Below are 26,837 nucleotides of genomic sequence, written 5' to 3'. Positions count from 1 at the left end.
ATGTAGAGTGCAGTCTCCATTTCCCCACCACCTCCTCAATCAAAAAGATATTTTTTTTTTCCGCTGACCTGGTGGATCTACCTCTAGAGTGAAGTCACTCCTGATTTCACAGTTCCCTGGTGAGTTAGCTGATCTGGGTCAGGCAAATGGCTGGGCAATGAGACACATGCAGCACTCTAGGCTTTGAATAAATACGAGAATTTACTACTGTAGCTCAGCATTAGTACAGGTACTAAACTCAAGTCTGTGTTTTATAATGTGTCTACAGCTAGCAATGTGCAAAGTAAGTCCTTGTTCATCACCACTACATCTTCTGCCCAAATAAACTAACATGCAGGTGTGCTCCTGAGATCTTATAGACACATTATGCAATCATAAAATAGTAATTAATCCAGTTCAAGTAATGATATTAGTGATTAGTGGTTAAGTTGGGAGGGGGGGGGGGGGGGAGTGGGTTATATGAATCCATAGTTCTTCTTTAAATAAGACAAGACAATCAAAGGAACTTTGATATATGTTATTTTATTGACTTTATAGCATTAACATAATGTCTGTATTTCTTTTCATTTGGAACAATCATACAAATAAAAAAAAAAAAAAAAAAAAAAATGCAATCACACAAAAGCATGGAAAGGTTTAGAAATATCTAAGCAACTTTCCCTCCAGGAAATGCCCCTAAAGAAAATATTTTTAAAAGGTAAAATCATTTTTCACTCTGTCTACATGTAGGATATGGATTTATATGGGGGGGGGGGGGGGTGTACACCATACTTAAGAGGAAATTTGCGAATATGGCCCTTGAATCCCATGAGGTTTCCAGTCGGTGTGTACAAAGAATGTTTAATATTTTTATTTTGTTATATACATAGTATACAACACTAAAAAATTCATATACTTTTGCAAATTCCTAGCACTAAAATGTGATTTTGAACTGTTAATGGACAGTTTGGGAATGTGTAGAAAGAGAGAGAAGGTATTTGAGTATGCATTGTTCCCGATTAATAACAGATTGGAGTGTGTAAAGTTGGTCATATGTTTCCACTCGTTCAACCTGGTGAGGTTATTAAACAGATATGGGCACCTATGTGCTGTGCCAAACTGAGACAAAATCTTGGCACCCGGCCCAGTGTCCAGATCACAAGTCCCATGGTTGAGAGGACTGCATTAATGCACTGATGTGGTCTTTATCGGGATGGGATTTTCAGACATGACAAATCTGCATGGGAGGGCCCATAAATGGACAGATAAGCCTCTGAACTATAAGCTTAAATCTACCAGTGTATGGCTAGCTTTAGAGCACCACAGTATTACTGCTCACTGCCAGGGTATTGTAACTGTACCAAGGGCCTGTCACTGTGGGACCCCTGATAAGCCTCACATACAAGCAGAAAGGAGGAGCTATACTAATCTACACCCGCCCCTCTTAATTGGCCATACAAGTGGATATTGGCCACAATAGGCTGAGCTTCTATTTACTTTCTAGATAGTTGCATAGTGCATCAACTGATTTATTAAGCAGATAACATTTTCCATTTGGAATGATCAACACTGAAATACATGCCCAGTCATGCAGCATGATGAAAGCCCTGTATTAATCTGCCTATATAACCAACACCAGTGCACTCAGCACTAACAGGAAAACTAAAGTGGTCTGCCCATATCTGCATTAGCACATAACAAAACTGTTTGAGATATTTAAAAATAAAGACTTTTAATGAGTACGTGAAGGCAAAGGATAAGGAAATTAGTGAAAAAAAGAAAAGAAAATTGCTAATCAAGCAAAAAAGAGTTTAACTTTATTACAATTCTTAGATGTTCATGCTTACACTGCAGATTACTTAAAGCAGTTGATAGCTAGTTTTCCAGCAATTTAGTGTTTAATAAAAAAGCAGCAAATTAAAAAGTGAAGTCATGTAGCCAGTTAACTTAGTTTATAAAACAATTAAGTCTAAAATGAAGCAAAATAACAAAAAGGCCACATTGTGCACAAATAGATTTTAAAGGGGCAGTATATACCTAATTGAGCATAATAAAGAGATCTTGTGTTGAAAATGCATTCTGCCTATTCTTTTAATGAATAAAATCTTCCTATGCTTTTGCTATCATAATCAAACTCTTTCACTGTACTTCGTTCCTCTTCCATTATAAAGCAATTTGTTCAGAGCTCCTTATATGCCTTTAATCAAACATACCCCCCCCTCTCAAGCTACAGCCTTTAAAGCAAATCATTATCGAAGGGCTTCTCAATGTACTGGTAATTAGTGTTATCAGCATCTGTTCTTCTTGCCAGAATAGGAAGTGCCAAAGAAAAACGGCTTTGATTTTATTCTTTACCGTTAGAAATCACAAAAATGATTTGTCTTAATTAAAACAATAGGAAAAAAGTATGTTCAGTACAAGCCCATGTTAAAAAAGGTGTATACTGTCCCTTTAATAGTCTAATCCCTGGGTCAACTGGGACCACAGTATCTATATTTAGTATGATTTTAATAAGATTTCTTTCTGACTTGATTATTTCAGCAACCCCTGCCATCCATTTATATAAGTGGTTGTGAGACCAAAAAACAAAACACAAAAGTATTACCTGTACAAAAAAAAACAAAAAAACTTTTCCAACCATTCTACTACAAAAAGTGAGCAAGAAAGTGGTTAGTATATTCTAAAGTTTATGAAAAGAACAACTTAATCTATAGATTTAAATGCTTTCCATTGCTTTAAATTCACTCAAAGCCTGCACTGGGTTGACATGTTTCTTCTGAGACGCACGCTTGATCTTAGTTTGGGTCTCATCCTGCTTCTCTCTTTTCACAAGGGGTTTCTTTTCTGGAGCCTTCATTTTCCATGACACTGCAGGGAGGTTCAGAGACGCCATTCCTTGTGACTTCTGGTATTTTGTAGAAGCTACATAGGAAGCTTTCACTGTCTGAACGACGGCATTCATCAGATTTTTCGCAGCTTGTATCAGGGACATGGCACTGTCAACCTAAGATATTTTCAAAAGTTTAATAAAGTTAATATATGCACTGACACAAAAGAGCCGCGTTCAAGATACTGCCACCCCTTTTTTTTTTTTTTTTTTTTTTTTAAATGAAATTGAGTGACACCCTAGACTTAAAGGGAATATAAAAAAAAATAGTTAAGTAAAAAGGCTTTTAGCTCTGTAGCTGTTTTACAGTCGCTGGGACTCAATTTTGGACCTGGGCAGTAATCCATGACAACCAATTATACATTTTCTTTCATCGTTCAGCCTGCAACTGGCTGAAAAAAAGAGCCTATCATTGGTTGCTGCTCTTTGCCCAGGGTCTTGGTTTGGAGAAACCTTTCCCAAGAAATGCAGTCAAGTAGGTAGGGGTGTAACAACGAAAACAATACAATGGAGTTTTACCTTGATGAGGTATGATGACTTGCACGATAGTCACAAACTGACTTTCCCTAAGCACTTTGTGAATTCATTGGCAAAGCAACTTGCAAAGGGGGCTCCAGTTCTAGCTTCTCATTTTATTATAAACTGCAATAACCACCCCTATTCTTAGACCCAGAGAGACCCCAAAAGATACTGGGACGCAGTGGCACTGCACTGTCACACTGCCACATTTGTTCCACATTAACCTAAGAGTTAAGTTAGGTTTAAATTAGTCTTTAATTAAAAAAAATATATTTTACTTATTACTTTAAAACTCTAAAATAACTCTATACAGCCCCCAGAATAACATACCTTTCTCCCTGCATCCATATTTATTTTGTTTCTCTACTACAGCCAGTTTAAATACAGCTCTTCCTTGTCTAGCATAAAGTTCCTAAGCTTTCAAAGCACTCCTCTCTCCGACTATGAAGACCTTAAAGAGGTGCCTACTGCACACCCCAAGGCAGTGAGAGCATGCAGAGTAGGCAACTAAGACCTTCATAGCCAGAGAGAGAAGTGCTAAGGAAACAAGAGGGCACAGAACTTCATGCTAGACAAGGAAGTCAGTAAAAAATGCAGTTAAGCTTCTTGTAATTGAGAAATTTAATAAATCTGCATGTAGGGAGAAAGGTCTGTTATTCTGGGGACTGTAAAGAGTAATTTTAGGGGGATAAGGCTTATTTACCCTTTAACAAATGACAAGTACATCAACTGATATTTAAAAAAAAAAAAAAAAAACTTATTTTTATGCATCTTTATCTTCCCAAATGTTATAATTTTAGATTTACAGTTATATGCTATTTGAAGCAGTACATTAATTGCTAAAATCTGATGAGTTGTATGGCAATGCTAAAACAAAATGTACTTACCCCAGAAACAACAAGCTCACCACCAAGATTCTGCACTTCCGCCTTTACCTTACTACAGATATTTAACTGATGGCAGTACAAGGCAATTCTCTGAAGATACGCCAAAAGATCTTGCTTGCAAGCTGAATCAGGGCACTAAAAGAAAATAGAATTAAAAGATAGATGAAGCCCAGGGTGGGGAAGCTATGTTGGATAAACAGGGTAAATTTTTTTTTCAAATTTATTTTTTTCCTTTTGCCAAGACACCTTCTAGTGAAAACCAAGTTCCAAGCATTCCTAGGTAATCCAAATGGATCCCATACCTGTACACATACTCTGCATTTCTGTATATGCCTCAGAAAAAATATATTTTACAGAAACATAACTAAATCCCACTTTACCACATTTTGTTCTAAACAGCTTTTAAGTTACTAATTGCCTTTTAAGCAAATGTAGGAGGCAAACCCACCTTATAAAATAATTTGGAACTACATTTATGCTCTAATCGTTTTGACGGCTCAATTGCAATCAATACACCCCTTCTAATTTTTGCAGCTATTTACCTCCCAGCCTTACTGGGACTCTCCAGCTCCTGCTGTACTAGAAGTCACAGCAATCCTCCACAGTAGACACATGGCAAAATGTGACAAAACAATGTAATAAGTATCAAAATTGCAATAGCTGCCACAGACTACAACACACAAAAATGCATTTTTCAGCGATAATTCATGTTACATGTGGCAATCTACATATCAAGCGGAAAGGCATTTTCAGGAGATATGTCGGTGGCAGTACTTCAAATTTCCCACACGCGTAAAATCTCCTCTGTGTGTGCCACTATCGTTGTGTGTACCTGGGGCACTAAGTCTAGAGGGGAATACTTCAGGGGGTGCACAGGCCAGAACAAAATTATGGACCCCCAGTTCTATAAGGCAGCAGTCCTTATCAGTGAGCCACTATCTACATGCTCACCATTATACACACCATTCAGTAGCAAGCACCATACTTACGTGATCAGCGATAGTTCGTCCTAATTTATCCATTCGGGATCCCGCTTCTGCAATTTTCTTAGCTGCACTAATTACATCTGAAGTGTTTTTTAGTGGCCCCTTCCCTCTGTGAAAATAAAATATTGCCAGAGCCTGAATACAATTTATGTCACAGATTATGCAAGTGTCTTATTGCCTTAAAGGCAATGTTATTCGAGATGAATTAGTTCTTGTTAGGTTCAGAAATTCAATAATGCAAGATCTGGAAGGGACTCCTAACAAAAAAGCTATCCACTGGCAAAATGTCATTAAAATATTCTATCATTCCATCATTATGTACAACATACGGATTTATTGCAGCTTGAAAACTCACCTAGTAAAGTCAGTCATTTCCATCATAATCATGCACATCTGTTTGGCCAAAACAATGATGTCGTTTCCATTGTCATCCCATTTCGACACCTCAGCATCCAATTTACTCTTTTCCTCCTGGAAGCTAGCCACTTGTTCTGCAATTTTGGCCTTTTGTTCCTGAGGGAGCTGAGCCATGATTGCCTAAAAGGAGATGTGAAAGAAGGAAACATTTCTCTAAAACAGCCAGAACAAAGAGTAATACCCGAATACTACAGTTTTCATTGGCTAATGAAGGGCTTTCTTTTAAAAAGAACCAATTCAAATATATAAATAACTATCGATGCATGGGTGACTCAGAAGAAAATTCAAGAGATACTAGAACATGTGAAGATAAAGGTCTAAGACCAGATAGTAATCATTTCAGGGTACTAAGAGAGCTTAGCTCTGTGATTACCAACCTCTTCCTTACTTTTGCCAATCTCTATTCAAAAAGGGATCCTGTTCCCAGCCTTAAAAATATAGGCTTGTTAGTTTGACATCAGGGGTATGAAATTCTATTAACTGCCTTTTCAGCTGGTGGCACACAGGGCACTTAGTTGCCCTTGGTAAATCTTTACTACCACTGACAACTAATCTCCCTGAAATGCCTTCCCACATTCTTGTTGGTGGGCAGGCATTTTGGGGAGATTAGTAGTCCGCAGTATCAAAGATTGATCGCAGGCAACTAATCTCCCCATCTGCCACCAGCCTTATGAGGAGGAGAGCATTTGATACAGTATCACAAATTTGTTCTTGGATAGAGAACTGGCCAAAAAAAGTTGGTAAATGGTATCACTTTTAATTGTACCAATGTTACTCGTGGACAGGGGTGTCATTTGTCCTTTGCTTTTTAACTTGTTTATTGATAACCTAGAATTGGGCACTGTAAGTAGTGTCTATTTTTGCTGATACTAAACTGTGCAAAACTAAATTTCATGTCATATGCGGCCTCTTTGTAGAATGGTTTTAATCTTAAAGAGGAAGGAAAGCTACTCAGGCATTTGATTGCCAATAGAGAAGTCACAATAGTGCAATCTAGAATGATATATTTATTCGGCAAGATAGCAGCAGCCATTTTAGCTTGGTCTGACTTCACTTACAGGCAAGCAGCATGCAGGCAGGGAACAGCTTTCAATAGAGAGAGGGGAGGGGGGAGATAGTGGCAAAATGAGCAGGCTTGTGCTGTACCCTGAAGGTTTTTTCTAAGTAAAGGAAGTCTGATACTGAAGATCATGTATACAGAATAGATGGAAAGAAATGTGGGGTTACTTTTCACTGAAAACTTACCAGCAGGTCTGTAAGTGTTTATGGCTATATTTACATAGGCCTTTTAGATAAAGAATAAGGAAAGGTAAAAACTAAGCTTTAACTACAACGCTGTTCACACTGTTTCTACATCCTACAACTTGCTATAAAGTTGTACTACATGCCCAATTCATCCCCAGTTGCATTAGATTTTAAGTCCTGGTGGGGAATAACCTGTTCTCTTAGTTTTTACATGTCAAGCGCTCTGTAAATAAAATGTTATGTTACTCTATCAGAAAAGAATATAGTTACACAAGATTTCACAGACACCTTCATATGGACTTTATCTTCTGTGACTTTGTGTTTTGTAGAATGGATACTTACTCTTGCACTCTGTCCAGCAATGAGCTGGTCATCTTCAGTCTGGACACTTGTTCTGCTTCGCACATCAAAGTCTTCAGTTTCAAAATCAGAATCATCAAGTTCTTCTGGAGTCTGTAAAGCAAAGTTAACAAATCCACTTGAGAAATCAATCTGCAAAATCCCAGCTCTTTTTGCATGTTAGAGATTCTGTCATGATTTTTATGGTATAATTTTTTATTATATTACTCTGTTCACATAGCAAATGTTTACCATTTTAAACTTTATTTTTGAACCAATAACACATTAAAACTGCTCTAAATAAGCTACTGTTTCTCCTACTCCTCGTATCTGAAGGAATCATAATTTGGCTGAGCCGGTCTTGGATTTTTACTATTAAGTGCTATTCTCATATCTACCACTAGGTGGGGCATGGGAGCATTTTTAGCAATGCAGGTGTCAGGGAGCTGACACTAAAGTATTAGCATAGACCAGTAACAGAATATGGCCTTGTGTGTAAAACAAATTAAGCATGACAATTCAAAAGGTTACTAAAAGTTTCAAAAACTCAAAAAAAAAAAATTCAGCATCTAAAAGCTGGCAAGCTCATGTAGAAGGCAATAGGCTGTATTTCAATTCTGAGATCAATTTTCAACTTGGTAGACATTGAAAAAGAAGGGCACTAAGTTTGAGTTGGTTTTTCACAACATAAGTTTTGAGATTTTTTTAGTAAACCCCCCCCAAAAAAAGGATTACCTTTTCCAAAAAAAAAAAAAAAAACCCTCAAATTAATAAATCTGCCTCCAAGTGGGCCTATAAGTATTAGCTTACAAATTAGATGAAGGAATATTAAATGCAATAAATATTACATACTCTGATCATCAGCACAGCTTTGCGGATGTCCCTTATACCATCATATACTAGTCGAGAAGCATCAATAAATTCATTTTCATCCATGGTCTGATTTGTGTCACCGCTAAGGGCCTCAACTGCAGCTTCAACTTGCTCCGTGAAACGTGGCATAACTAGAAGAACAGTTACAGATATACTTAAGTAGCTTAAGTCAACAGAAGGAAATTAGCACCTTTTAAATCATATTAATGATAAAACAATCCTAAAACTTTTGTACTTTCGAAATGAAAATTTGGTAAATTAAAAAACAAACAGACAATAACTATTTAAAAGAACTGGTGTGTAAAAGTTAACTTTGCTGCAAGGGTAGCTATATGGTAGCTAATATCAATTAAAAAAAAAAAAAGATCCTTAAATAGAATTGCTACTAAAAAGCATTGTTGGTTTTTTTTTTTCCTTTTGTTTTCTGATGCTGACAACGTTAACTGAAGTCTGTTCTCTGCTAGGTCTATAGGAGTCAAAGCCAGAAGTTCAAAAGTGTAAATTACATTTTCAAATAACTTTAAAACTCTTTTTGAACATATATTGGAAAGTTTCTTATATCCAGCCTTAAGGGATGTTGTCAGGACCCACTGCCTCTCGCTGTATAATGTACAGTAGAAGGGGACCACGGGAAAACAGTCAATTTTGAAAAAAAAATCGTGGTTCTCATATTTAGGATGTGGGAATATGTTTTTGGAAATCACTGTACCGGTATTATTTCTAAGTATTTACAAGCCAATTCTGAGAGCCTGAAGTGAATGACAGTGTTTGAAAAACATATATTTCTATTTCCTAAGTACTTAGGAGTTTCAGTATACAGCAGATAGGAGTTCCCTGCCCAGAAAAGCTTGCAATAAAGTTTGATACAGTTGAATGCTGGGTGTTTTATGCTCTTTGGGAGTCAATATGCATATCTTATTTTTGACCATAAGTGGCAACATTCTATTCAGAATGCAGGAAGAAACAGATTTGGATTAAAAAAAAAAAAAAAAAAAAAGTACATCAACAAGTCACATTACAAAGCATCTCAATTCTTTTTATACCTGTATTGGACAGCAGCTTGGTAGCTTCTAAAACTTTTTCAGTGTAGACACCAGGTTCATAATTATCCATTTCAGAGGTGACCACATGTATGACTCTTGCTGCCCGGCCACGAATAGCTCCAGCTGTACGATCCAAGCCATCAACATCTTTCTCCTGGAGAGCTATGACACATTTATTCACATCCTCCAGAATGTGGTTTTCTGTAACAAAAAGATAGACATTACCTTCCTATTTTCACAAGAAATTAATGTTTTACAGTAGGGAAATACAGGGTAAATATATATATATTTTTTTTTTTACATTATATGCACTTAGTGTTGAACTATCAAAAAACAAACTATTTAGGGAGACATTTAAAATACATTTAAAGTACTCTTCCACCTATCTGAATCTGTGTCATATGATAAACCTTTGGTTTCTTAATACTTTTCACTCAAAAATGTTCAGTAAAAGAAAACTTACCTGAAACAGCCAAAAAGTCATCGATTGATGTAATATCATCAACAGCATCTGTAAGGACTCTAACTTGTCTTTCCCATTGCTCTTTGAAAAGATCCATTGTTTCTTGTGCCATTTTGCTATGAGGCTTAGCTGCTAAGGCCAGAGCTGCATTTATAACCTTTTGTAAGATAGGAAAAAAAAATGTGAGAAAAAAAAGTGACAAAAAAGTCACAGTAGATACCAAAGGGTTTGGACAATAAAGCATTTTTTTGCCTTCTACAAAGGCCTGGTGTGAGTGCTGTACTTCTATTCTTTGCACCACTACCTTAAATAGTACTCAAGCTCAATTATTTAGGTGGTATACTCTTTGTCTTGTAACAAGATATAGAAAGAGCTATATAATCCAGCATATAGGCATATTTATAATGTATCATTTTATCTTGCCTGCACAGATTGCTATTGCTTGTAGCAACAAATCAAGATGACTGTTACATACTGCAGGATGCTTACAACTGACATAATGGCAATGCTTTCCAAAAACCACTACCCTTTTTAAACCACACCCATGTTGTTATCACAAGAGCTTTTTAGACCATTCCCCCCCTAGAATGGTGGGAGCACAAATATTTAGTGCTTACTGCAAGGATATCCCTTATCGCTCATGTGAAAAAAAGTTCATGAAGTTATATTAAGACATCCCCTGTGGATAGCACAGCAACCCCTAGTCCCCCTTATGGACCATATAATAACTATTTCCAAATGCTAACAACCCCCTCACCAGGCTCACTTCCCACAGTCAGAGAAGGACACACACAGGAGTATGGCTGTCATAAAACAGCTTTGGGCTGTAAGAATGTAAGAAATGCATAAATAATGTTTGTAATTGGAACAGGAAAAAAAGCATGAGGCACAAAACTGAAAAACCCATTTTTCGTAAAATTACCTGTGGGCACATGGATTCAAGATGACCAGCAGATATACGAACAAGTTTAACACCTTCCTCGTTGTTTGATATGGAACATGCCAAATTGGCTACCTAAAACAAAAATACGTAAATGTGTTAATGCCAACATTATGTACAAGATATCTAAATTACTAGGAGATGGAGAAGCAGCAACAGAAAGATTTAATATGGGGAAGAGGAGTGGCTAAAGGCAGGACAGAAAATCACTGCTTAAAAGTTATATATTTGTTTGCAACATTGGGGCCCTAGGTCGATTCCAGTCATGGCATTATTTGCATTGAGGTATGTTTCAGGGTCTTTGTTGTTATTTTCACCCAAACTCAAAAACAGTTTAATTAGCATGCCACAAACAGGTAAATGCAGCCTCATTTTGTACATCCTCACTTAGACTTTTAGATAATATATATATAATATATAATATATATATATAATATATAATATAGAAATATATATATATATATATATATAGATATATATATATATATATAGATATATATATATATATATAGATAGATATAGAGAGAGAGAGAGAGATAATTTATTTAATTAAACTGGCTTTAACGTTTACCTCTATTTGCACACTACTTACAACATGAATAAAAGACACTGTGTACATGGATCAACAAACCACAACCAAGTGTAACCAATAGTATTAACTGCATTCAGTCATTTGGTAGGGCATTTCAGTAGTGGCCAGCCATAGTGCAGACTTTTCCTTATTTATACAGTACAAGTTACACAGGGCTTTGCATTAAGATTTTCTCGTTTTTTTTCATGCATTTGCAGTTTCACTGCTGCTGCATGCTTCTTTGTACCCATACAATGTTAATGGCTCTTTAAGCCCACTGGAAGTAGCATTTTGATCATTAATCTTGCATTTGATTGTTTCTCTTATATTTTTGTGGTTTTATTGCATTCTGTATGATAATTGCTTTCTGCACTATTCTCTATTACTTGTTTTTGCACAAAATATATGCAGTATATTCATTAGCGAGGGGGAAAAAAAAAAAAAAAGAGCTAGTATAAAAATACTAACTTAAATCTTTGCAGTTTGGTAGTTTTGAGTATAAAGGGATTTACCCATTTTGGACCTGAATGTATACTTTCCATATATAATGATTTTCTGGGGTATGTAGGCTATGTACCTGCTGTTTTCATTTCGGAGTCTCTACATTCCACATACTTGAGTAATCCTATATATAATGTACATCAAAAGGTTCTGTTCTAAAATATTCAGAATGTTTTGTCATAATTTCAAACATATGGAAGAGACGGTGCAGAAAAGCAAAAAATGTGTAGGTTTCCATTTACCCTTAACAATGCCTTTGGTGCTTGAAACAGAGGGTAAATTCAAGAAATAAAGGCAAATCTTCAATTTCCCATAGGTATGTTCATTCTACTGAACAGACACCCTTTGTGGCATCTAAAGATACAATCTCTCTGATTCCAGTGTTTTCATGCATAGCAAGCATATAGGCATTTAACCTCCATATATTAATATCTGTGGATCTTTCTGGCATAAAACCAGATTGATCTGAATGTGTGAAGATATGGTGCCAATTCTCTTTCATATCTCTTGTACAAATGGGGGGGGGGGGGGGGGGGGGAGTGGCTTTATTGGAAGGTAGGAAGGTAATAGCCATGAGTAACTCTTCTTTTGGAAATTGGGAATAGGGCTGGTGCTGTGGGGAGTTCAGGAATGAAGTATGTTGAAGGATGTTTGGTACTGGGCCGCATCATGAGCAGTGTGTCCACAATAAGTTTGCATGGGTTTGCTCTGCAGTATTTGCCTTGTTTGCCAGTAGATTGTAAAATTCATACCCATAAAAGGTTTTCCCACATTATACAAGTTCTGCAAGTTCAACCAATTGTTCTGCATTCTAGTTGTTACTTTTTCTGATTTACGTGCCATATCTTCCCACATTTTACACCATTTCTCAAGCATTAAAACATAGCTAAATAACCTCTAGTGTGCAAGACAAAACAAAAAAAGGTTGGTGTGAGTGGGAATCTCTGCCAATAAAACTTTTGAGTTGCATAAGCAACTAAAGTAACATTTAAAAAAAAAAGTTTTTAAATAGCTGTGTGTCCATTTTTACCTCAATCAGTTTATTGGCATGTTCACGAAATACTTGTGCATACTCTTTTACTTCTTTCTCATTTCCATTCTTTGCAGCCTCAATCAATACCAGAAGTGGCACATTAGTCTCCAAGAAAGAGTCAGAAACATGGTCCATAACAGCCTTTCGCAACTACAAAGAAGGACAAAAAAAAAAAAAAAAGTATTAATTTTGTTTATAAACGGGTTGTCAGATATATCCTGGCAAACAAGCAGACAAAGGTCCCTACTGCTACTCCAATAATTATTAAAAATACTAAAAAAGTTTGACAAGCATTAAAATGTATTTCAAATTCTTTACCATGGCATTTCAACTGTTTTCAGTTCAACAGACTAAAATAATAGAATGGTAATGGCAATGGCGTAACTTTGAGGGACTATGTCCCCATGAAATATTCAGAAATCTATATGCATCACAGGTCTCCTGCTACCGCCTCTCGAGGGCCCCCTGTATAGAGAAAGCAGCACCCTGGACCTTGTGCTTTATAGTTACACAACTGGGTAATGGCTGTACCATGTACATTAGTATCGGTCCATTTAGCCCAAATCCAATGATAAACTGAATTAAGCTTCTTGTATCCCACTTAATCCTTTACAATTTCTACTAGACTAGATGAAGCAGACTAGTTGAAGCTTTTAAAATGTTTGATTTATACAGGCATACTGGTGGCACAGCATTCCATAGACACCCAGGTCTAGGCAATGCTGTGTTGTCACAGTAGAAAGCAAATAGTTTTGACAAAGAGATGGTTTCTCCCTTCTCCCTCCAAAATGTTGATCACCGTCTCAAGTTTCTACTTTCCAAATATTGAGTCCTACTAGCAAGTTACGGTCTTAATCAATTGGCAAAATTAAGTCTACCACTGTGGTTACTGTTCTGCGAGTCACCAAGCCATGTCGAGACCTGTTTTACCTACTACTGGAAGCTCAGCACAAGATATATAGTAGAACACGGATTTTATGTCCCCGGAATTGACATAATGACCTAGATACTATTTTCACAGGTAAAAGAGGAATAGGAGTTTGGCAATGTTACAGATATTTAGAATATAGAACAACACCTTTTCCTGTAGTAAAACCTTGTTTATATAAACAGTCCCTATGGACTGTATGAAGTGAATTACAATCACTGAAAAGCTACCTGTCTGCGCAAGTCTCTTGTCTTCCTTGTCATTTTGTCGATTGCTGAATTTAGAGCATCACTTCGTTCTTTACGGCCAGTCTGCAGGGAAGAAATAAAGACAACGGTAACACAAATGATCTCCGTCACTGAAATACTCTTCCTGATTGCACAAGAACTTCTTTTGTCGTTTAGAACCATTTCATATTTTTATTAGCAAGCAGGGATTAAGTTTACAAAAGAAAAATATGGTACACATGTACATGTGTTTACTATAAAATTAGTAGTTTATAAATAATAATCTGCAATGTTTTATTTCTGGCAGATCACACAGAAAAAGTAATTGCTTTATTTGACCATAATTCATTTTTCAAGTAGGCATTAAAAAAGTTTTGGATTGCTGGCTGGGGTGGGGGAGAGCTATTCTGGCTGGGCAGATAAAATGTCTTTGTCATAGAACAAACAAAAACTTTGCGCAAGACTGCCAAAAAAAGTATCAAAAACAAAGAGTCTAAAAATATAAAGAACACACTTACATTTCCCATGTATTCGGAAAGAAGATCTTGTAAAGCTTGTCTCACTGAGTTGCATTCAGCAACAATACGCTCCCGACGATCATCTCGTGTGCAAGAAGAATCTGCCATTAGGGCTGCTCCACTAATTATGCTTTCTAAACGCTCCTCCAGCGAAGGCCTGAATCTTTCTTCACTAAAGCCAAGAGGATCCACAATAATTTGTTTCTGTTTTAACAAAGAGAAGAAAAAGGAAAATTATTGCGCCGTTTAAGTGTTAAAGGGCAAAACATATTTTAAAAATATGCACAATGGACACAATGGAGAACCTTGCAGCACACCACATAGAATCCTATGTGCAACTACAGAAGGAACACTTGATAACTACACCATATGCAATCTTTAGGACAGCTCCCTGTCTATAGGTATACTTTGCTGAATACCTATTGAAGGCTTATGTTAAGCATTTTGAAATTTTAAATACAGTTGTAATGAAGTCCTACTGCCATTACTTACATCAAAATTATTGAGTGCAACGGCGAGCTCTCCACCTCCTTGCTGATGAGCAGTTTCTTCAGATGAGGTAGCCTGGGCTGCATTTGAAATGCCAGTGACTGCTTGTTGAAGCTGTTTATATATTAAGTCCCTATTAGCTTTGAATGCAGCTACATCAGGATGCTGCAGACATGCCTGTGAAGCAGTGTAAAGAATAGGAATGCTCTTCTGAAGAATACCACGAGCAGCAGCCATCTGATCTCTGTGTCCAATATCCTTTAATTCCTAAAAATAAAACATAAATGTTTAAAATGAACTGCATGAATCCTAAAAGAAAGAATAAAGCTTTATGGCCATTAACAGGTAACACTCTAAATACATTTATTCAAAATACTTCCACACTGCGCTGTTACCACAGAAATCTGTAACCAATAAGCTAGTCATACCAGTAATACATTTTAGTAAAAAATTGCAGGGGCTTCCATACCTATAACCCGTCTACCTATAAAAATGTTAACTTCACAGTTAAAACACATGAATAATGTGCATTCAAGGGACTTTATAAAAATAACATCTTATTATTGGCAAAGATAAATTTTGAGACTCACTAGCATTCATCATCCGAATGGGAAAAATTCGGATTGGAAACAAACATTTTGCGACTTTTTCGTATTTTTTGAGATTTTTTTCGTCACCATTACGACTTGAGCAAATTGACGCGACTTTTTCGTAGCCGTTATGATTTGCTCGTATATTGTTGCGACTTTTTCGTATTGAGCACTCGTAAACGGCGGGCAAAACTTTCAGACTTTGCATGATTTTGGAAGCCTCCCATAGGACTCAATGGCACTCCGCAGCTCCAACCTGGCCCAAGGAAAGTCACGATACTGAAGCTTGAATGAATCCGAAACTTTCGTACTCGGCGTGGCGGCTACGAAAAAGTTGCGACAATTCGCGCAAGTCGTAACGCTACGAAAAAGTTGCGACAATTTACGAAAAAAAATCGCAAAATACCGATCATTATGAAAAAAACACATTCGGACGCTTTTCGGACGTTCGTGGATTAGTAAATGTGCCCCATAGTCTTACTAACTGAGCATGTACACTGGTCTGGGTCTCTGCGCAGAAGATGAAGATAAACAAACCTCTTTGCATTAATCTATAGCAATATGTTCAATTAACATTTTAAAGAAAATCCAAATCTAAGAAATAGGTCAAGGATGTCATCTTATATGCGCACTTTATAGTATAAAAGAGGTTCTACCTGTTGTCTCTTTGCAGTCATGACATTTAATTTATCCACTTCAGCTTTCAAAGCCTTATATTGTATTCCTAAATCTTGTTCAGTTCCAGCATTTCTTAATTTCACAATACCTTCTTCAACCTATTTAAAGAAAGACAAAAAAAAAAAAAAAAAGCGTAAATATGGGTATGTAAAATTCTCACTTGTACTTAACAGGTACCTGCATAAACATTACTGACAGGGTTGAGCAAAAGGCATAACCACCAAAATAAATAAAAATTTACTGACTTAAAAAAGGAAAAGTGAGTGTGGTAAACTCAGATAGGCTTGCACAAAAAGTGCAGTGTAAAGTGTAAAGTAGCACTGCTTTCCAGGAAAGCTGGGATCTGAACCAGAGAAACTTTAAAGTGGACCTTTCACAATGCCAAAATAAACTTTAGAAATATAAACTATATTGTTTAAGAACTTCTAGATCTCTGCTACCTTTGTAAGCAAAGCAGTTGTCTCCCAACCCGCTGCTGCATTTTTGCTGGGTGCGAGCTGCCATATTGATCCGCCATCTTTATGTTTCACGTCAGTTCTACTCCGATTAAAATCGCACATGCGCTGTAAATGAAGGGACGCGTATAGTTCCTCGCATCTGAATTGAGAAACTGTCACACTCCTTTGCGAGTCTGTGCGCCCCAAAACTCACAGGATAGAATCAGCCCAATGTAGAGAGCTCGCTCACAATAGTTAGGCGCGTCTCTACCATAATAAGGTGTGCGCGTTCTCATTAAAGCTACGCGAGACCGATAGCCTGTATAAGGAGGGGGAGAATAGAAGGAGTGGTGACGTAGAATACATAGAGGCGGAGTTGAATACTTTTGATTGCCAGGGCATAAAGATAATAGGCATTATCTGAGGAAAGACACAGAAAAAAAAAAAAAAAAAAAAAGCGCTGCTTTTTCTGCACCAGTAGCTGAATTTTCAGGTGAGAGTGACAGGTCCGCTTTAAAACCCAGAATTCAGTATGAAACAAGGAGAGAGAGGGGTTGCATTACACTGTAAACCTAAAAAAAGATGGTTTCCTTTCAATCTATGGCATTATGTATGTCTATGTAAAGCAAAAAAAACAAATTTTTAGAAGTTTAAGCACTTTTTTTTTCCTGTTCACAAACCCAACTGAATGAGCCAACATTAAAATCCAGAAATACACAAAACAAGGCTTCAACTCTTGCATTTGTAGAATATCGATACCAAGTACAGGTATGGAATCCCTTATCCGGAAACCCATTATCAGGAAAGTTCTGAATTACGGAAAGGCCATCTCCCATAGACTCCATTATAAGCAAATAATTCTAATTTTTAAAAAAAGATTTCCTTTTTCTCTGTAATAAAGTACCTTGTACTTGATCCTAAGTAGGATAATTAATCCTTATTGGAGGCAAAACAATTCTATTGGGTTTATTTAATATTTAAATGGTTTTTAGCAGACTTAAGTTATAGAGATCCAAATTACGGAAAGATCCCTTATCCAGAAAACCCCAGGTCCCAAGCATTCTGGATAACAGGTCCCATACCTGTATTACATATACAGCGAGTTAAGCTTCTCCATGTCAGAGGGATGTACAGATATATGGTAAAATCTGGTTTGCCTGTCACAAGAAGCTAACTTACCACTTTAAGCTGAACCAGTAACCTGTACACATCGGCCATGTCAGCCAAAATCAGCAGCCTTGTTACAGCAGACAACAGTGCGCGTGCAGCACGAACCATATTTCCACGCTTAACAGATGAGCAAGGATCATCAGCAAACTCTCCAGAAGCACTTCTCATCTGTTCACCTAAAAGTTAAAAACATACAATATTTATGAAAGTGGTCACAAACCTAGAGCTCAGGGAAAACACCGTTTAATTACAAATTAATACCCATATAAAAACACACATAAATGACCACATAATGACGATAATCTCCACGTTACTATTAAAAATACCTGTGGCTCACTGCAGTGCACTACCCGATATACTAGCTCTATCTTATTATGAGTAGATTTTAACTAAACCCAGAGATCCTCACTAAAGGAGCCATTTACGGTCAGATTTTTTTTTTCAGATTTGTATTTTTAGCACTAAAAGTTGTAGGAAAAAAAAAGAGTTTATTTGAATTTTGAAAGAAAAAATGTGAAATGTATTCGTTATGTTAGTAAACTGGTTGTGTATTGCTGGAAGTTTTTGACCTACAGAAGTCATAAATCATATCAAAGTGTAAGATTCTATTATATGTAATTGTTATATTTGTTACAAAGTATACATATTTGGCAATGGCGTGTTTGGAAGACATGGTACAAGTTTAAAAACTGGCAATTAAAGTACCACAAGTGACCAGTGAAAGGGTTAAATCTTAGCCTGCCCAGTTGATGTGCGGGCCTAAACAAAACATCCAAAGTAAGTACTTTTTCAATAAGCACATGCTTGAGGAAGCATAACCCCATATCACTACTACACTAGCAATTAGTCTAGAATGTGACAGTGTCTGGCAACCCGGCCTTTTTATCCCAAAACAATTTTCCAAGCCACAAGATTAGGGGGGTAGCGGGTCCAATGACAACAGCTGCTTAGAGAGAACAACTGGCCATGTGAAAGGGAATACAGGGTAAAGCCACAGTTAACAACTCGACACGCAAACATTTTTGTTTTTTTCTGGGGGATAAAGGAAAAGGGACAGGAAGAACTTTTACCATACAGGATTTAGTATTAACTATGCCATTTATAAAATACAGGGACACTTACCCTGTTTCCGAACATCTTCAACTGCTGCAATGAGTTCCTCTTTAAGAAACTGGCTCTCTTTTGCTATTTTGTCTCCTTTATCTAAAAAATTTTGGGTTGCTTGCTCCACTGATGCAGCCAAAACATGAGCTTTCTTTGAACGTCCTTTCTTCTTATTGGAGGGTCCTTTATTGCTACTATTCACCAAAGTGGTCACCTTAATATAGATAAATAGCAATTTGTGAGCAAACATCAAATTTAATATGCCTCCTAGTGCCTGGGAGTAAAAATTCCCTGATAAAATTAACGTAAAGGTGGCCATACACAGTAAGATTTTGTTGTAAAGAAGTATTGATCATATTAATGAATGTTATTCATTGACTGTATTGTTGAAACAACTGTGATAACTTGTTCTTTATATGAATTTGTGCATGCATTTCTTTTGTTGTAAAATTGCAATTTCTGCCTTTAATGCTTCTGCTATTTGTTGATAGCAAAAGCTTAGAATTTGTCATTCTGTTAACCCTCTTGACACTGGCAATCATAGCACTGCTGTAAAACCATGACATTAGCACTGCAGAACTGGTAATATAGAAAGTAACAAGACTAAAGTCAGATTAATTGCACCTTTCATTTAGACCAACTGATTAAATGACTGAACAGCAGGGAGTAAATCACAGCTGCAGCTCTTCACTTCCTTTTGATCGACCATTGAAGTTGTTTCCATCAAGAACAGAAAAACTCAATCTATGAGTACAGCAGGATTATCAGCTTGAACATCCATCTGACTTTCCACATATGCCCAGATGGTCAGGCATGACTGATATCAGCCAAAATAATAATTCTAGACATGCATGGCCAGAGTTCTTCCTTGGTGCCATGAAGGAGGAAGTAGCCTGAAGCCAGACATTCAGTCCACATTAACAGACTGCTTTCCTAGACTAATAACTTCAGGAGAGGTGTCTCCACCGTGCTCTCCAGCTTCTGAGCCCTTCTGGGTAAGTTAACAGGTCCAGCACAGTATAGGATAATGTACCATCTACAGAAATTCCACCAACCCATACTTAACGCCTTTTCAGTTTAAACTGCCTTATGAATTATAATAAGGGGGTATATTATCCTCCATAGTGTACTCAAATACAATACAGAGGATAACATACAACTGTCTAATATAAAAAAAAGATAATTTACTTACCTGAGTTACTAAAGGCTCAAGAAGTCTCTCAACAGCTAGTGTTCTTATTTCCAAGCTTTTTGGATCCCATTTGAAATTTATGTTTCCTGTATTAAGCGTCATGTCTGGGGAGAAAGGAAAAAAAAAAAATTCTGCATCAGTTGATAGGACATGGAAAGACTGAATTCAAGTAGAATGCTTGGCAGAATGGCTAGCACTTATTAATAAAATGGTTCCTCTACCAGAGGCTGTTAGCTGAAATTTCAAACTATATGGGCTCCTTGGTTAGATGCTAATCCAACACTTCTACTGGACAAAAGTGTGGCTCTCCCAACCTGTCAGGCCTGTATTATTAATGGATATGACCGTTATACTGTGATGCCAGTAAAGTGGTCCTCTTTTTTCTCTTAACTTGAACAACATGCTAGAATGTATTTCATCTTGACTGCTTTTGAACGTTCATTTTTGTTTTATAAAACAAACATTTAAACATACATACAACTTAAAATCAAAAAATCCTAAAGACACATCAGGTGCTCTCAACTGTCTGCATAGACCAAATCGGCTATAGCAGTTTGGCAACCTCACCAAACAAGAGGCTCTTTTCATTTCTCTCTCAGAAACAGAATTATAAACAATGTATTATACAATGTATAAGGAACAGTAACACCAACAAATTAAAGAGTTTTAAACTAAATGAAATATAATGTACTGTTGCCCTGCACTGGGAAAAGTTGTATGTTTGCTACAGTAACTCTACTATAGTTTATATAAATAAGCTGCTGTGTAGCCCTGGGGGCAGACATTCAAGCTGGAAAAAAAGGAGAAAAGGCCCCAGTTGTACCAGTGCAGAGCAGCAGTACATTATATTGGAATTTCTTTTATACACTTGAATTTTTTGGTGTTACTGTTCCTTTAAGCTACTGAGGTTACTAGCTGGCAATGTTTTAAACGGGACTAACTTTAATTGCGGAAGAGGGGCACAGTTAGGTATTGGGCGTGGAGGGCGGCAGGAAGAGCTTGGCCCAAACCCGCCTGTGACCCAAATATGTTGTGCGACTGTCGGCCCAAACTTGTGGCTTTCAGGCCAGCCCGCACATCACTATTGCACATCCAGCAACAATAGCCTGGGTGCTGGTAAATAAACCATATAGAAGAATGTAAAAGAACACTCACAGGATTTAATTATGAAACTGAGCCAAAAATATCCTCAAATACATTTTAATAGAGTTTAATAGATTCTGTTGTTTTTATATTGATTCCTTGGTTATTTTGCACACACACAGAATATGGGAAGAACCACATTCAAATATATATGCAAATTTCCTTTAAAAAGGAAACCAGTAAGCACCAAATTATGGGAAGACCATCTTACAAGCAGCACATTTTAGGCATATAATTTTAATTTTTAAATATTTTCTTCCTCTGTAATAAGTACAGTAATAAATACAGTACCTTGCACTTGATCCAAGCTTCCTAACTCCATATTTTCATTTCACATTGTATTATTTCACACAACAAATTCAAAAGGAGCAAATTCAATTTCACACAACTGATTGCTGCTCAAAAACAAGCAGTTGGCAATCTTGCCAAGTTGAAAACCCTGTCACTCGTCCAAACGATCAAATTAGCCTGGATTCTCCCGATATCGCCCACCCGTAGGCGGGGGATATCGGTAGAAGATCCACTCGTTTGGGGACATCACCAAGCAAGTGGATCTGAAGGTGTATGAGCGATTCTATTTGAGCGATTCTATTTCCCACAAATCCAGGTGTCATATTCCCCACCCACAATTAGAAATGACATTCAGGGCAATGGGGAAATCACAGCGACTTTGTGCTCAGTGGGTTTTACTTTCAGCGATTCCAATAGATTTGAATGACAATGCTTTCTTTGTAAAATCACTCGAAAAAGGGTCTCATAGCAATTCGGAGCAATAAGCGATTTGAAGTATCATCAGTTTAGGTACTGGCAATTTATATTCGAGGAAGTAAGCGATTTTCTAACATTTTATATATAATTTGAATTCACATTCTTGATTACATAGAAATGAGAATTTAATGAGATATGTTGATGGTATGTATTTGCAATAATAGCCTTTTCATTGAGCTGTCATTGTATTTTGACTTTTTCTTTATTCATAACCAAACAAATCATCTTCTCTAGTACCTCCTTTTATCTAGGAGGCCAACAACTACTTTTTGTTCACAAAACATGTCCCCACCTACAACAGTACACAGAACTAGACCTCTGACCAATCAGATCTTTCCGTACCTCAGGCAATACAATTCCAACAAACATGCACCTGGTTTTCAAAGGGGCTGAGCTTCAATTTGCCATCAGTTTACTCAAACCACATCTGCCTTATGATGCTTTGGAATGGTGGAATCTCGTAACTTCTCATCTATGCACTGTAACAATGTAGAAAATATACCTAGGGGTTTTACATAGGTGCTAGACTTGGTTATGTGGTCCTTGCAAACCTGAAGCACAACAGGTTTTGTTTTTAAACTCTTACAACCAGTGCCACCCTCTATTTAAATAGATATAATGTGTTTGGAGAAATGAACGCAGTCTTGCCTCTCAAATATCTAAAAAGGGTTGATTTGACAACATTGCGTCAACATACTGTATAGGAATTGTATTGTCTGCAGCTTGTCAGCTTCTAGCCAGCCATTACGCATCTTACAACTGAATACTGCTTTAGAGGACTGGTCAGGATGTACACAACTTTTTGCAAAATTATACTGAAAAATAAGGCCCCACATTAAAGGAGACGTATTGGATAAATTGGAAAAATGCTAATTTTGTAGGCAATTATGAATAATATACGGTGCTGGTTTCCCTTTGTGCTAAACATTAATCCTATCTGTAACAATGGCCCCTTTATTGGAGCTCCCTATAGATCCTATCATTTCTCCGTCCAGTGTGAAATGGAGTGGGCGTGTCCTAGCGGTCCCTGCCAGAAGCACAGTAGGAGGGGGAGAGCCAATCACAGCCCTGCACTCACACAAGCAAAGACCAGCTTCAGTTCCCTATCAGGTCAGCCTAGCTGCTGATTGGTTCCTATCCTACAGTGCCGCCGGCTCCCCAGCTCATCCAGAGAATTCAGCCAGCAGGAAGTGGAATAGATGGGCGGGGCTAGTGGGGTTTTTGTGGAATTTCTCAATAAATCAGTCAGAAACACAGCATTTTTAAGCACATTCCTTCTATATCTAGAGGAGTATAATTCACTGGTACATTCATAATTTTTATAGGATATGTCTCCTTTAAGCATATTTTTATTATTTGAAGTAAGATTTTCCAGTGATCTACTTTTACTTAAATTTTTGCAACAGGGTCTTCTATCATTCACATTAAGGTTGTCACCAAGTCATTGTCCAAGTAACTATACCAAGTCATTCTGTAACTTCTGTTCATAACAATTCTACTATGCAGATACCAGGAAACATCAGAATGGTAATAGTTTCACACAGGCCCGCTTGTTTGCCCCTATGCCAGCAATTGGAACTCCCTAGTTTGGCTGGGGTGCAGGGGTGACCAAATTGGGCAAAGATCCTCTCAGCTGGTGACCTTGCCAAAGAAGTGTATCTTAAAAAGTGTATGGCCAACTTAGTGCTTACTGTTACATGTTGCAGTATAAAGGTGGCCATACACAGGCAGATTTTAGCTGCTGATTTAGGTCCTTCAGATCGATTTAGCAGCTTTTCGGCCCATGCATGGGCACCCCTGACAGGCCTACCAGACCAAGATCTGACCTAAAATTGGGCAGATTTTGATCGGGCAGGTTTGATTTTCCGTCGCATTGGGGACAGCATCGGCTCCTTGATGCAGTCCCCGATCTGGCGGCGCCTATGTACGCAGTTGCTGAATTAGTGCAATATCGCCCACCTTTAGGTGAGCATATTGGGAGAAGATCCGCTCAATTGGCAACTGAGCGAATCTACTAGTGTATGGACACCTTTAGGCTGATGTCCTGTGGAGAGATTTAGTAGCCCGCAATAGATCTCTGCCAGTGTCGGACTGGGACCCCAGGGGCCCATCAGAAAAGCTTAGACCCGCTTTCCAAACTATTTTTCCTCCTTTCTTTACCCAACCTCTTTATTTTCCCAGTCTCTTTTATTTACATGCTAGCATCTATTCTTCCCTCTATTTCTCCTCTTTCTTCCCATTCAGAAATAGGGAATGAGCATGAAACAGGCCAAATGGTTAGGAGCAAGAGGGCCCACTTACACCTGGGCCCACTGGGAGTTTTTCTGGTATCCTGGTGGGCCAGTCCGACACTGATCTCTGCTGCCACAGGTAGCAAATATCTCCAAAATGCCTTTCCACCGGCAACAATATGAATTGCTGGTGGAAAGGCCTATAAATCGTTTCGGTTTTCCGAAGTTGTGCAAAGTTGCCTCCGGAGGCATCTTCGGAAAACCAAAGCAATGCGTTGGCCTTTCCACTAGTGATTCGTACTGTTACCAGTGGAAAGGCATTTTGGAGAGACTAATTAGAGATCTATCGCAGGCGACTAAATCTCTCCATGCCACATCAGCCTTAAAAAGGGCAACATACGAGCTTGTTCAAAAAGAGATAATGAATAGGGCTTCTGCTGGATATACTTTTTGCCATGAAAAAAAAAAAAAAAAAAAATCTATGGCTTTGTAATTGAAAATACATGTTTTGTTCTTGTGAGGTAGATACACCAGATTACCAGTGAGGAGATAAGCAGAAGTCAATTATATAAAGAAATTATCTGTGACTGGTAAACTTATTAAGCGCACAAAAACCAAACATGAAATAGTTTTAATTTACCTTCAGTTGTAACTTAATATCAAAAACCATAGTTTTCTGACTTGAATGCTATATACACACACATATATTTACATTGTTTATCTGATTTGCACCCAGGTTGTTATCCCTATAAGTGTGTGCCTCAGCATATATTATATATATATATATATATATATATATATATATATATATATATATATATATATATATATATATATATATATATATATATATATATATATATATATATGTATGAATGAGAGAGAGAGAGAGAGAGAGAGAGAGAGAGAGATAAGATCCGATGTGACCAGCACCCAGGGCGTTTGATTCTCTTAAGGGTGTGCTCCGTTTGCTCTTATATACACACATACACCACTGATCTCTTAATTATAAAAAAAAAAAAAAGAAAAAAAAATTATCCCTTTAACTTATGTTTTAAACTTTTATAGGTCGCTATACTACCCCTTTAAAGTAGTTTCCAAGGTCAATCTCTGCATTTTGAAGCTTATCAACAGCACGGACATTCCCAGCTCCTTTTATCTTATATGGCCAGAAAGCAGCTCTGGGAATCCGCTGTCACTCAGAACTATTGTCACTGCAAAGGTTTGCATCCAAACTAACAAAATCTACACTCTGCTACAGTTCTACTCATACTGCAAAAAAAGTAACAAAAAACACACTTACACATGGTATCTGTTCCGATACAACAGTCTTATACTTCATAGAACAAAACATCTGAATTCTTTTGCCTTCCAGCTAGCTTTATCAGCTTCAGCCATGTTGTAGGGGGAGGCTGGGGGCAGCAGTCCAAAACAAAATTCCCCAACCGCCCGTAAGCCGAAAACACGGATTTATTTCTCTTTGCCAATACAAAACGCAGAGCGAAACTAAACAACGTTTCGTTCTCAGTCCTGAAACGCCCGCTCCCCTGTACTAACCTGCTTTCCCTATACACAGCCGGATAGTGTCTCAAACCAATTGAAATAACTATAACCAATATGTTCTATAGCGGCGTGTAAGTGTAATCATTTTAGCATCAAAATATTCCAGAATTGTTTCAATAACGTCCCATATACCAATAATTATTAACCATTTCTATTACAAAAAAAAAAAAAAAATCAGCGGCCCGGGACACTTGGTCTTCGGCTGGAACCATATTCATTTTTGAAATACTTTAATTACAAATACGCCATAAAGTTTCAACAAAACTATATCTTTTTCGAGGTTCAAACTTCTAAAACAATACTTTTGTAACTCACCTTCGTCGGTGTTCACACAACAACGACTTGGGCGGAGGCTCAGGCTAATGGCAGGAGCCTATTCTTTACTCACGAATTCCACTTTATCCTATTCCGTAAAGTGTAGGAGGAAACAGGATGAGACGAGCAGTTCCTGTCTGAGAGCCCCTCCCAGAGGGTTCATTCCACAGTGGACCCGGGACAGAGAGCCGAAAGTAATTTCGTGTCAATTATCTTTGGTTCGCTATAAGATTGTAATTCGAGGTGAATTTTTCTAAAAGTTGTTAACTATTTCTCAAAGAAACGCAAAAAAGTATGAAAAAAGGGAGGGGCCTGGATGGGCAATCCCAGCATGCCACACCCCGGTATCAGGTAGGGCAGGCATAGAAAGGCGTTGGTCTGTAGTTTCGCCCCCAGAGAATGCTATGTGAGACACTGGAGGAAAAGTCATGAAAACCTGGATTGCGTGCACATTAGATATTCAGGATGTAGGCGCAGTGTAGTAAATGCATCACCAAAGTGTAAAATGACACTAAACGTGATACATAGTTTCAGCTGGAACTAAGTATTGTAGCACCCAGGGCAATATGGCAACTGGTGCGCAGATTCCACCCCTCCCTCTCCATTTAAGGCTACTGTTATACCTGTATAGTTTTAACGCCTGGAAAACATATATTTGAATAAAATATTTGTATTTAATATTTCTAATTGTATGTTATCTGTAAGGAGAATCTTACCTATAATTCTCTCGGGACACCTCTATTTTTTACATGTTTATTTTTTGGTGCAATCCTGTATTTTACGGTCTTTTTCTCTTTCTTA

The 26,837-nt window shown here is 37.5% G+C and overlaps 1 protein-coding gene across 1 annotated transcript; it reads right to left on the bottom strand.

Annotated features, from left to right (window-relative positions):
• Window positions 1-506: 506 nt before the first annotated feature.
• ctnna1 (catenin alpha 1) lies at window positions 507-26,261 on the bottom strand. The gene is made up of 18 exons (XM_002932302.5): window positions 26,037-26,261; window positions 20,017-20,120; window positions 18,843-19,038; window positions 17,730-17,896; window positions 16,092-16,211; window positions 14,849-15,112; window positions 14,357-14,560; window positions 13,842-13,922; window positions 12,681-12,833; window positions 10,561-10,653; window positions 9,639-9,795; window positions 9,176-9,376; window positions 8,112-8,263; window positions 7,263-7,373; window positions 5,614-5,795; window positions 5,262-5,367; window positions 4,273-4,407; window positions 507-2,983 (listed from the first exon to the last, which is right to left on the bottom strand). Exons 2-18 carry the CDS (start codon window positions 20,116-20,118, stop codon window positions 2,696-2,698), a joined length of 2,712 nt encoding a protein of 903 aa, XP_002932348.2. The 5' UTR covers window positions 20,119-20,120; window positions 26,037-26,261; the 3' UTR covers window positions 507-2,695.
• Between the last annotated feature and the right edge of the window lie 576 nt (window positions 26,262-26,837).

The sequence above is a fragment of the Xenopus tropicalis genome, chromosome 3 (genome assembly GCF_000004195.4).
Source record: "Xenopus tropicalis strain Nigerian chromosome 3, UCB_Xtro_10.0, whole genome shotgun sequence".
NCBI lineage: Eukaryota > Metazoa > Chordata > Amphibia > Anura > Pipidae > Xenopus > Xenopus tropicalis.
Note: the sequence above shows the minus strand (reverse complement) of the source record. Positions and strands in the feature narration are given on the sequence as shown.